Below are 12127 nucleotides of genomic sequence, written 5' to 3'. Positions count from 1 at the left end.
CTTCTAAGGGTTTGTACGTTCCTGGCTCAAGGTTTTCCATCCTTTCGTATGAATGACTCGAGGGGCTTTGAGAAACCTTTATTAATAATCATGTTAATGTAGGTGAACATAAGTTAGTAATATCATATGAATCTTTAAAAGATATTATTAAAATTACTTTGTATCTTCTTGAACCTTAGATTTAAAGGTTATGAGTATGAATAAAATTGTAGGTGTCTGTGAAAAGAAAGAAATGTCCCTTTTAGTGATTTCTCCTCGAAAAAAACTTTGCAAGGATATGAAAAACCTTTATTTATAATCATGCTCATATAGTTGAAAAAAAGTTGGTAATATCATATGCATCTTTCAAAGATGTTATTATAATTCTTAATTGTAGGAGAGAAAACAAGATCCGAGCCCCCGCGTCGCCTCGTCCACGCGACATGGGCGGTGACCCCAGTCCCTCCACCTACCCCTTCTCACCTCGGCCTTTCTTCCCGGCGCCAGTGGTTGCTACCAGGCAAAGGCCCTGCGGGGATGGCATGGATCCCCATCCATGGCGATGGCAAGGATCTCCCCCTCCAGGGTGGCAATAACCTTCTCCTTCAGTGTGAGTGTACGTCGGCGATGCGAGTCTCGACGACAAGGGAGAGCGGTTTCGTTGCATGAACGGCAGGGCAACTGTGGTCGCTGCTGCTTCCGCTCTTGGTTCATTTTGCGGCCAACAGATTTGGGCGGGCCTGTGAAGTGACGGTGGTTGCGTCCTATTTTGCGCGCTTGTGTGGTGGTGGTGGCTGACCAGTAGGTGGCGGCGGATTTGTCCGATGGTGAGCTTGGAGCGACAAGACTACTAGTGAAGACCGAGCATTGACTACAGTCATGGCGGAGGATAGCTGCGTCTCTTGGCGTCATTACCTTATCGAAGGCGTCGTCATAGCAAGTTGCATTGCTCCTTTCGGGTTGCTCTGAGGGAAATCCTAGATCTGTGTCCTTCCGGATCGAACGATGGCGAAGACTGGAAACTTGCTCCCTGCCAGAGGCATTGTTTTGGAGCAGGTTGTCGAGTCGAGTTAACAGGTGGTGGAGCGGCGTGGTATCTTCCGCGTCGTCCACGAAGGGTCCTGACGGATGTATCTGGATTGACGAGCGCATAGTAGTGGCATTTTTTAGCATCGTGACAACGTCGACAGCTAGCCAGCTTGGCAAAGATTTTGTGAATATCTTTCTTGAAGATGAGTCAGCGGTTCGATGATGGTGACCGCTTCTGAAACATATGCATGTTTTAGGTTTGCAGCCGCCAGGATAGACTCCTGATACATTATGCGGGTGGATCGGCGGTGTTCTGGTTATAGACGATGGGAGTGATGACATTTTACATTATTATGTTTGTTGATGTAAATGATGTCTTCGGTTTGTTTAATATATGATATATACCTTTATTTAAGTAATTAATTAATAAAGATGAATGTATGCATCTATGGATGCGGATGCTGGGTTTCAACCTCCTATTCAAATTATATATTTTTATTTAAAATATCAAGTACTCCTAGTTGGGAAACAGACGGATTCTATGGACAAACACTGTCTACCGCTGGCTGCTGCCGTGAAGATTCCTTTCCTCCCGACGATCGAGCGCCACACATAGATAAGAGGTACATTTACTCCAACTTTGTTTTACCACACGTCGTAAATCATCGAGTGATGAACGCATAGATAAGGCCATACTCAAACATAAAATACATTCACTAAAAAAATTATAAAAACATTAAAATAAAAAAGACAAGGCCAAACTGCCCCAGCAAACGTCACGGCTGCGGTAGCTGTCGGGCAAACAACGATGGACGTGTCCAAACGTACGCACGTCACACCTTGCCGCTGTCAGTACGATGACGCTGCGGCAAGCAGGTCGTGGTAGAACACGCGGAACGCCTCCATCTCGCGGCGCGGCAGCGCCAGCCCGACCTCGATGCCGCCGTCCCCATCGCGGCCGCTCTCCGCCAGCGCCAGCGCGCCCGTCAGCTCCACCGAGACGATCTCCACCTTCCGCGGCCGTCCCCACGGCGCTCCGAGGTCCGTCGCCGCGTACACGCCCAGCTTCGGCGACCCGGCCACGGTCACCGCGCGCGCTGACGCGTACTCCCGCACCAGCCGCACCCACCCGCGCGCGTCCCGGAACACCCGCCCCTGCTCCTGGAGCCCCTCGATCGCCCGCCAGATCGCCGCCGAGGCCGTGGCCGCGGTGAGGCCGCCGCTCAGCTTCGCCTCCTCCTGCTCCTCCACGCGGCAGAGCCCGAGGCAGTTGCCGAAGTAGTTTCCCGGTACCGGCGGGGTCACGCGGGGCTTGCACCCCGTCACGAACCCGAAGCTGGCGTTGCTGCCGCGCGCGTGCACGATGCCCGCCCACGCCGCACCGCACGCCAGCGCGTAGGGCGAGCACCGCCGTGCCGAGGTCTCGGTCTCCGCCTGCCTTCCGAGCCCACGGAGCAGCCTGTCCGTGAACCGGAACGTCGCGAGGTGAGCGGCGCCCGGGCGTTTGCTGAGGTCCCAGTCGTGGGGCCGCTTGCCGCCGGCCGCCGCGAGAGCCCGGTGGTCGCGGAGAAACACCTCGCGGAGCCCGTTGTCGTCTCGCACGACGCTACGGTCGAGCAGCGGGGGCGCGGCCCACTTCCCGCCGCGCTCGGGGCCGAGGCGGTGGATGGCTGCCCACGTCCTCATGAAGTGCACGTAGCTGGAACCGTCGGCCACGGCGTGGTGTAGCGTTGTGCCAATGCACAAACCGGCGTGAGGGAACAGGGTGACCTGGACGGCAAAGACGTCCTGAGTGCTGCACCGAGAACCACCGCCATCGCCATGTTCCGGCAGGGAAGGCAGCAGCGGACGGAGCCTCGCGGTGTCGCGCGCTTGGTCGCCGGCGAGGTCCTGGAAGTCGTCGCCGCCGACCGCAACAGTCAGGCGGACAGAGTCGCCTTCTGAGAAAACGACCTCGGGCGCCCCGGCCTCCGGTATGCTGCGGACCAGCGTCCCGGCCAAGGGGTAGAAGTGGTGCAGCGCGGCGGCCAGGGACTTCTTGAACAGAGGCAGCTCGTGGAGGAGGAACTCGGGGGCGCCGAGGAGGTCGGCGTTGTCGTAGAAGAAGAGGCGCTGCACGGGCGGGACGTCCCAGAATGCGAGGTCGAAGAAGGTGAGCGGCAGCGCCCGTGGCATCTCGGCCGGTGGTGACGGCGACGGCGAGACATGGAACTGCTCCATGACCGTCACAAGGTTAAGTGGCCCGGGCGCCATCGCGGTCGACCTGACTATCGATTCCGGCTTGCCTTTTCTCGATCTGGCGAGGCGGAACGAAAACTTCGCTGGGATTGTTTCCTCAGAGAGAACGCTTTAGCTTGATTATACAACCGGGCAGCAGCAACGCTAAGAGCATCTACAAGCCGAGCGGACATGGTAAATATAACCCCTAAGCATCCGCAGACGTCACTTCATTGTTAATGATCGAACCCCTAAGCATCCGCAGACGTCCCTTCATATATTTATCCGTTAACAAGGTCATACTTTTCTTTTTCTCATATACCCGTCACTTACACGTAATTGATAATAAAGAATAAAAAATATATAATCCACGGTGGAGTCGCTTTCTACCTGGTGGACTCCTCGGACGTGTTGGAACGCGTCCGCAAGCCGTCATATCCTTTTTATATTTGACATGGATACGAGTATTTACGGACAGTCCGAACGTATAGAACCACTTGGGTTACTTTTTTTCTCTTTTTTCCGTTCGTTTACTGACCGGACGCGTTCACAGACATATGAGAGGTCGTTTAAGACGACTCGTTGTAGATGCTCTAACACCATGCGTGTGTGTTGCCATCTGACATGAATATATTTTTCTCAGTTGTAAACAAAATCACAAAGTATGTTAAAATTTACATGCATAGAAATTATAGCATGTAATAAAAATGAAAAATAATTGAAATCCACTTCAATGATCCAACTAATTATTTCTTACAAACTAGGGTTTACTTGATGTGTTTAAGATATTTCTATATAATTTAAGGAATGTTGTCTTGAGCTTCAATGCATGGCACAATATAAGTCGCATTTTGACTTTAGTGAATTTTAAATTGTAGGCTATCTACAGATCATTTGGTTGGTATTTTTTCAAAAAATGATTTGTTATTAGAAAGTCAGTTTGATGGTGACATTTTCTTGTTTATAAAATTGCTCAATCGATCAAGGCATCCAACTTTATATTTACAACAGAGCGAAGCAAAATGATTTCCCCGGACGCAGCTATCATTTTAGAAATTTATAATTCTTCCATTTTACTGGATGGAATTTTAACCAATTAGGTTTCTACTAACTAAAACTAGGAAGTCAGAGTTTTTCCATCCAAAAAAACCTTTCTAGTTTAAGCTGTACGTTTCTAGATATTATGGTAGTTCGACCGCGGAATTTTGTTGTTGCACATTGTTGATAAAACTCCAAAATAGCTTTTTTCTTTTGACTCAATCCTCTTCTTCTCCCGTTGAGGGGAAACGAGTCAAATTTGAAGTTGTTGATGTTTATATTGGTCAATCATAAAATAGAAATAAGAAAAAAAAATATTTATTCCGATCAAACTTCCTCCCTATTAACCTGGAAGTTCTTTTCAGATACAAGGAAATGATGAAGACGAGTTGACTTCGGCCCCCTAGTAGACACCTTGCCACACCTATCCTACATTTTTTTTTCTGTGGACCGAGGAGAAAGGGGGCTGAGCAGGAAGAGGACTGTACCATGAGAGAAGCACGGGGGTCAACCCGCTTCAAATATGGAACATGGATTCTGAGGGCATGATGACTTGGCCTCATCCTCTCCTTCCTCCGGCTTAACACCGGCGGTCTGTTAAGGGTTCCAAACTCATAGTGGCAACTAAACACGAGGAATCTTTGGACCCATAAAAAGCGGGATTTGCGGTCGTGGCAATTCTCGAGCGAGCGGAGCTGAAAACGAAGACGAAAGATTTACAATGTTGATAACGGGAAATCTCTAACCTCCGTGGTGGGTGTGAAGAAGGGTACAACTAGAAAGCGAGAGAATATCTTTATGGTGGCGAAGTCCATCCGAACCCTCCAATGAAGAAATAAGAGGAGAGCAAAGAGGAAGCAAGGCCAACCACGGACTTGGGCCTCTCGGGGAGGCCCGAGTTAGTTGTTGGCTTAACGTCGGACTCGAAGAATTCATCTCCGATAAATGTGAACAGTATGTTGCTCTCACTGACTCTTTTGTTCGTAGATTCAAATTTTCAGTTGACCGTGATACATCTATACTGTTTGATTTCTATGACAAATCGTATACCATAGATTTAGAGGATTTTAATAGAATTTGCAAGATACCTATTTGGGGTAGTCTCAATGATCCTCCTAAATCTTCGGTTAGAGATTTTTTTCTCTAGTATAACTGTTGGAGAACCTAGAGATATTACACATGCCACCATGGGGAGCATCCATTTTCCTGCCTTGCATTATTTTGCCCTCTTCATAGGCAGATGCATTAATGGCAAGATTGAGCATTGTCACCACTGCGCATCCGACCTTAGTATTCTCAAGAGCGCAGTTACGGGTGATAGAAGTTTCAATATGGGAGCCATAATTGCAAGGAGGCTGAATAATAATGCTAATGAAGGGGATTTCTTTGGTGGGATCTATGCCACCCGCTTAGCAAATTTTCTTGGAGTACCCATCCGCGAAGGAGATCGCCCGCTCCATACAGCTTTCCTTGACCGCGTCGCTTTGACACGCTACCAGTTCCTTGAGAGGGATGATGAATCCCTCCTATACCGTTTGATATTTAACCGGCAGCGTGTTTTCCATATTACCCTTCCTGCTCCTGCCTTCTTTGACTTTCAGGTAAAACGGAGATATTACATAACCAGAGGAGAGGCAGAGGAGTATGAGAGGGAGGCAAAGGCTGTAGCGCTCTCGTATAACCCCCATTATGATTTTGGGTGTCGCCCGGACTATCCATGGGAGTAGACCAACTTAGGCCAAAAGCCTAAGCTTGGGGGAGTACGTGTTTCTCACCGACTTTATGTTCTTGCTTATGCTTTCACTTTGTTTGTCGGTGTTCACACTTTGCCACTATATCATCCATGCTAGTTATTTCTTTTTCTCGTTTTCTTTTCGTGTGTCTGTCTAGTTTGAGAAAACCCAATCAAATTTTCTTGTTCTTCTTTAGCTTGTTGGGAGCTTTCCTGTGTAAATAGTTTTCTTTTTCTTTGGGTCAAGGTAGAAGACCATGGTTAGAATGTTTAGTGGCTCTCGCATGCATATTTGTTTGTCTGTTAAAGAGCCATATTACTTTGTCTTCTCCTTTGTGTTTGCCTGCAGATTCCAACATAGTCCAATGCACGAGCACTCTTATTATTGTTCACATCATTCGGTCGTGCAAGTGAATGGCAATAATGACGATATATGATGAAGTGAGTGAGCCTGGAAAAGTTGGTATGAACTCGATCTATTTTGTTTTTGTAAATATGACTAGCTCATTGTTCCTGATTCAGCTTTGTTGCGAGAGAAACATGTTTGCAATGACAACTTAGAGATCATAGTTTCTGATGCCATGCTTAATTAGCTAGGAGCTTATAATAGTTTGTCTTGGATGCCAACATGAATTTTGAGATGACTATGATGTAGTATGATAGGATAGTATCCTCCTTTGAATGGTTCAAGTGGCTTGACTTGGCGCATGTTTACGCATGTAGTTGAAATAAAATAAACATAGCCTCTATGATATTCATGTTCATGGTGATTTATGTCCTACTCATGCTTGCACTCAATGTTAGTTAATCTCAATGCATTTTGATGACTGTTGTCGCTCTCTAGTTGGTCGCTTCCCAGTCTTTTGCTAGCCTTCACTTGTACTAAGCGGGAATACTGCTTGTGCATCCACTTCCATAAACACAAAGTTGTTCCATATGAGCCCACCATACCTACCTATATGCGGTATCTACCTCCCGTTCCAAGTAAATTTGCATGTGCCACTCTCTAAATCTTCAAGAAATAATCTGCTTTGCATGCCCGAACCGCTCATGTGGTGACAGGGGGCTATCAGTATCTTCCATGCTAGGCGTGTTATCCTCCATATGTGTTTATTCACTATCATTCATGAGAAAGGGGCCGGTAATTGGAATGCCCGGTTCCATGCTCAAATTGAAAAGATAATTGCAAACAAAACTCCCCCTGGATTGATGTTGGTATGGACGAAACCCTAGTATTCGGCTAGTCGTGGAGTGTGATTGATTGGTGGTGGGGGAGTCAAAACTTTACTTTTCTGTTTGGGAACCGCCTATAACATGTGTAGCGTGGAAGATGGTGAGAACTCTTAGTCATTGCGTTGACAATTAAAGCATGCCACCCAAAATTATTATCTCTGTTTTCAAAGCTTGAGCTCTGGCACCTGTGCAAATCAATGCTTCCCTCTGTGAATGGCATGTCTATTTATGTTCCTGTTGAGTCATCCTCCTCTTATAAAAGCACCAATTAGAGAGCACCTCTGTCATTTTTATGCTTTGCTTTTAACTGTTTTGAGTATGACTCTGACTGGATCTTCTTTGCCATGAATTACAATGTTTAGTCAGCCCTTGCTCTTTGAAGGTGCTCAGCATTTATGTTTTGCGGTCTCAGAAAGAGCTAGCGAGATACCATCTGTTCGTACTGCTTCATGATTGTTTTGATTGAAGTGTTGACGTTTGAGACTTATTATTATTCGCTCGCTAGTTGATTATGCCATTGATATGAGTTTACCGTGAGACCTAGATGTCATTTGCTTATGTGGTTAGCTTGTGATCTTGCTGAAATTCTGGTTATGAGTTAGACATAGTTGCAACAACAAGATCAAACAGAGTTCGTCAAAGTTTTTCTTTTGTCTCTTTCAGTTTGTCAACTGAATTGCTTGAGGACAACCAATGCTTTAAGCTTGGGGGAGTTGATACGTCTCCGTCGTATCTACTTTTCCAAACTCTTTTGCCCTTGTTTTGGACTCTAATTTGCATGATTTGAATGGAACTAACCCGGACTAATGCTGTTTTCAGCAGAATTGCCATGGTGTTGTTTTTGCGCAGAAATAAAAGTTCTCGGAATGACCTGAAAATTTACGGAGAATGTTTTTGGAATTTATGAAAAATACTGGCGCAAGAATCAGCGGAGGAAGTGGAGCCGTGAGCCCACAAGCCCACCAGGCGCGGCCCCCCCTGGCCGCGCCTGGCGGGCTTGTGGGCCTCTCAAAGCTCCACCGCCTCCATTCTCTGCTCTATTTAGTCCGTCTCGCCCGGAAAAAAATCAAGGAGAAGAGTTCATCGCGTTTTACGATACGGAGGCGCTGCTACAACAACAAAAGACCTTCCAACGGTGCCAGAAACAAGCGTACTGACGGGAGTCTATTATTGTCTTGATACTCCTCAACAACGGCACCGGGAATCCTTCTGCTACGACTACGCCTTTAGGGACTTCCTAGGCATATATGCAAAGGATTTCCCCCGTGGCCTTGGAGCCTTGCGTTGGTGTTCCCTCAAAGCGGAAAGGGTGATGTAGCACAACTGCGCTAAGTATTTCCCTCTGTTTTGAGAACCAAGGTATCGATCCAGTGAAGGAATATCACAAGTACCTGCAAAAACACAAAGAGCTTGCTCCCAACGCTATGAAGGGGTTGTCAATCCCTTATAGATTTGTTTGCCAAGTGAGAACTGAAAGCAACAAAGTAACAAAGCAAAGTAAAAGCAAAAGTGGAAACGATAGGTGTGAATTGATCCGGGAGCCGTAGTGTTCACTAGTGGCTTCTCTCATGAAAGCAGGTAGACGGTGGGTGAACGAATTACTGTCGAGCAATTGATAGAACCGCGCAAAGTCGTGACTTTATCTATGGCAATGATTATATCTATAGGCATCACGTCCAAAACAAGTAGACCGATACTTTCTGCATCTACTACTATTACTCCACACGTCGACCGCTATCCAGCATGCATCTAGTGTATTAAGTTCATGAGAACAGAGTAACACCTTAACCAAGATGACATGATGTAGATGGACAATCTCATATCTACGATAAAAGCCCATCTTGTTACCCTTGATGGCAACAACAGGATGTGTGCCTTGCTGCCCCTTATGTCACTGGGAAAGGTCACCACACGATATGAACCCAAAACCAAGCACTTCTCCCATTGCAAGAATCATAGATCTAGTTGGCCAAACAAAACCCAAGACTCGGAGAGACTTACAAGGATATCAAATCATGCATATAAGAAATCAGCAAAGACTCAAATATAATTCATAGATAATGTGATCACAAATCCACAATTCATCGGATCTCGACAAACACACCGCCAAAGAGGATTACATCGGATAGATCTCCATGAAGATCATGGAGAACTTTGTATTGAAGATCCAAGAGAGAGAAGAAGTCATCTAGCTACTAACTACGGACCCGTAGGTCTGAAGTGAACTACTCACGAGTCATTGGAGGGGCGATGATGTTGATGAAGAAGCCCTCCAACTCCAAAGTCCCCTCCGGCAGGGCACCAGGAAGGGTCTCCAGATGAGATCGCAGAAACGCAAGCATGCAGCGGCAGAAAAGTGTTTTCATGGATGTCCTGATTTTTTCTGGATTTTTAGGGAATTTATAGGCCAAAGACCTAGGGCAGGGGAGCGCTAGGGGGGCCACAAGCTTGGTTGCCGCGACCTCCCCCCTGGCCGCGGCAACAGGGCTCGTGGGCACCCTGTGGGCCCACTTGCTTGACCCTCAAGCCTCCCGATCTTCTTCTGTTATGGAAAAATTCATTTCGGCGATTTTATTCCGTTTGACTCCGTTCCAAAATCAGATCTGAAAAGAGTCAAAAACACAGAAAAAACAGGAACTGGCACTTGGCACTGAGTTAATAAGTTAGTTCCAAAAAAGATATAAAAGGTAAACAAAACATCCAAAGTTGACAAGATAACAGCGTGAAACCATCAAAAATTATAGATACGTTTGATACGTATCAGGAATCCCCAAGCTTAACTCCTGCTCGTCCTCGAGTAGGGAAGTGATAAAGAATGAATTTTTGATGCTTTCATGCTACCTAGCATAGATGTCCTTTGTAACTCCTCTTATGTGACGTGAATGTTCAGATCCATTAGATTCAAAACAATAGTTTGCTATTGACGTGGAGACAATAATAATTCAAGCAAACTAGCAAGGTAATCATGAACTTTCAAAATAACAAGGCCAAAAGAAAGTTATCCCTACAAAATTATATAGTCTGGCTATGCTCTATCATCATTGCACAACGAATTTAAATCATGCACAACCCCGGTATTGGCCAAGTAATTGTTTTCACACCTTTACTTTCTCAAACTTTTTCAACTCTCACGCAATACATGAGCGTGAGACATGGTTTTAGCACTATAAGTGGTGTGGAGTGTGGTGGAGGTTGCAAGACAAACAAGGAGAAGATGGTCACATTAACTAGGCATATCAATGAGCTGTGGAGATGCTCATCAATAGATATCAATGTGAATGAGTAGGGATTGCCATACAAATGATGCACTAGAGCTAAGAGTATGTGAAAGCTCTTAAAGAAAACTTGTGGGTGCGCATCCAACTTGCTTGCTCACGAAGACCTAAGGCAAATTTGAGGAAGCCTATCATTGGAATATACAAGCCAAGTTATATAATGAGAATTTCCCACTAGCTATAATGTGGTGACAAAACGAGAGACTCTCAATCATGAAGATCATGGTGCTTAATATGCACAAGTGTGGAAAGGTGGTAGCATTGTCCCTTCTCTCTTTTTCTCTCATTTTTTTGGGTGGCCTCTTTGGACTCTCTCTCTCTCTCTATATATATATATATTTGGTGGGCATCTTTGGCCTCTTTTATTTCCTCACATGGGACAATGCTCCATCAATGATGATCATCACACTTACAACTCGAAACTTATAGCAACGATGACTCTATATGGAATGCCTTCGGTAGTGTACCGTGACAATGATCTAGCATGGCATGGACATTAAAGGAAACATCATGCTAGCTATCTTACGATCATGCAATGGCAATGTAGACGTGGTGGCACATGTCATGGTGGTAGTTGCATGGCAATATATCTCGGAATGACTTTGAAAAAGCCATAGTAGGTAGGTATGGTGGCTGTTTTGAGGGAGGCTAATGGTGGGTTTTGTGCACCGGCGAAAGTTGCACGACACTAAAGAAGATAGTGATGGTGGAAGGTGAAAGTGCATCTAAACCATTGACTCAACATTAGTCATGAAGAAGTCATATACTTGTTGCAAACGTTTTATTAGTAATCGAAACAAAGTATTCAAGGCATACTCCTAGGGGAAGGGTTGGTAGGTATAAACCATCGCGCGATCCCGACCGCCACACAAAGGATGACAATCAATAGACTAATCATGCTCAGACTTCATCACATAGAGGTTCACCATACGTGCATGCTACGGGAATCACTAACTTCAACACAAGTATTTCTAGATCCACAACATCTTACTAATATAACTTCAATACTACCATAACCACAACTCAAAACTAGTTGAGATGAATCAAACTTCTCTAACTATTCAATGCACATGAAGGTGGAAGTTTTCGTATCCCTTTGGATAACTACTCCTTTTGATACTACTTTCATAGCATAGATCAACTACCAAGCCACGCACCACCGTGCTCCAAAAGGTATAAGTGAAGCACATAGAGCAAAAGCATCTAGCTCAAAAGATATAAGTGAAGCACATGTGAGCTGAATTGTCTACCAAAGGATATAAGTGAAGCTCGGCAAAATCACGGTGAGTGCATGTCTCTCTCTCTAGGTGTGAAGCAAGGATGATTGTGACACAACAAAAATAAAAGACTCCTACGATACAAGACACTCCAAGCAAAACACATAACATGTGGTGAATAAAAATATAGCCCCAAGTAACGTTACCGATGGATTGAAGACGAAAGAGGGGATGCCTTCCCAGGGCATCCCCAAGATTAGGCTTTTACGACATCCTTGAATAAACTTGGGGTGCCTTGGGCATCCCAAGCTTGAGCTCTTGCCACTCTTTATCTTTTTGTCCATAAGAACTTCACCCAAAACATGAAAACTTCACAACACGAAACTTAAACAGAAACTCGTGATAAC

At 45.7% G+C, this 12127-nt stretch overlaps 1 protein-coding gene across 1 annotated transcript; it reads right to left on the bottom strand.

Moving 5' to 3' along the window:
• Nucleotides 1-1548: 1548 nt before the first annotated feature.
• Nucleotides 1549-3600, bottom strand: LOC123410343 (malonyl-coenzyme:anthocyanin 5-O-glucoside-6'''-O-malonyltransferase-like). Its single transcript, XM_045103272.1, has one exon. The coding sequence runs from the start codon at nt 3259-3261 to the stop codon at nt 1858-1860; it is 1404 nt and encodes a 467-aa protein (XP_044959207.1). The 5' UTR covers nt 3262-3600; the 3' UTR covers nt 1549-1857.
• Between the last annotated feature and the right edge of the window lie 8527 nt (nt 3601-12127).

This window comes from Hordeum vulgare, chromosome 7H, assembly GCF_904849725.1.
Source record: "Hordeum vulgare subsp. vulgare chromosome 7H, MorexV3_pseudomolecules_assembly, whole genome shotgun sequence".
NCBI classification, from domain to species: domain Eukaryota; kingdom Viridiplantae; phylum Streptophyta; class Magnoliopsida; order Poales; family Poaceae; genus Hordeum; species Hordeum vulgare.
The sequence above is the reverse complement of the archived record's forward strand: the minus strand, read 5'-3'. Positions and strand labels throughout refer to the sequence as shown.

Coding starts and splice junctions, on each gene's coding strand:
- LOC123410343 (XM_045103272.1), bottom strand. CDS start 3,261: ATGGCGCCCGGGCCACTTAACCTTGTGACGGTCATGGAGCAGTTCCAT.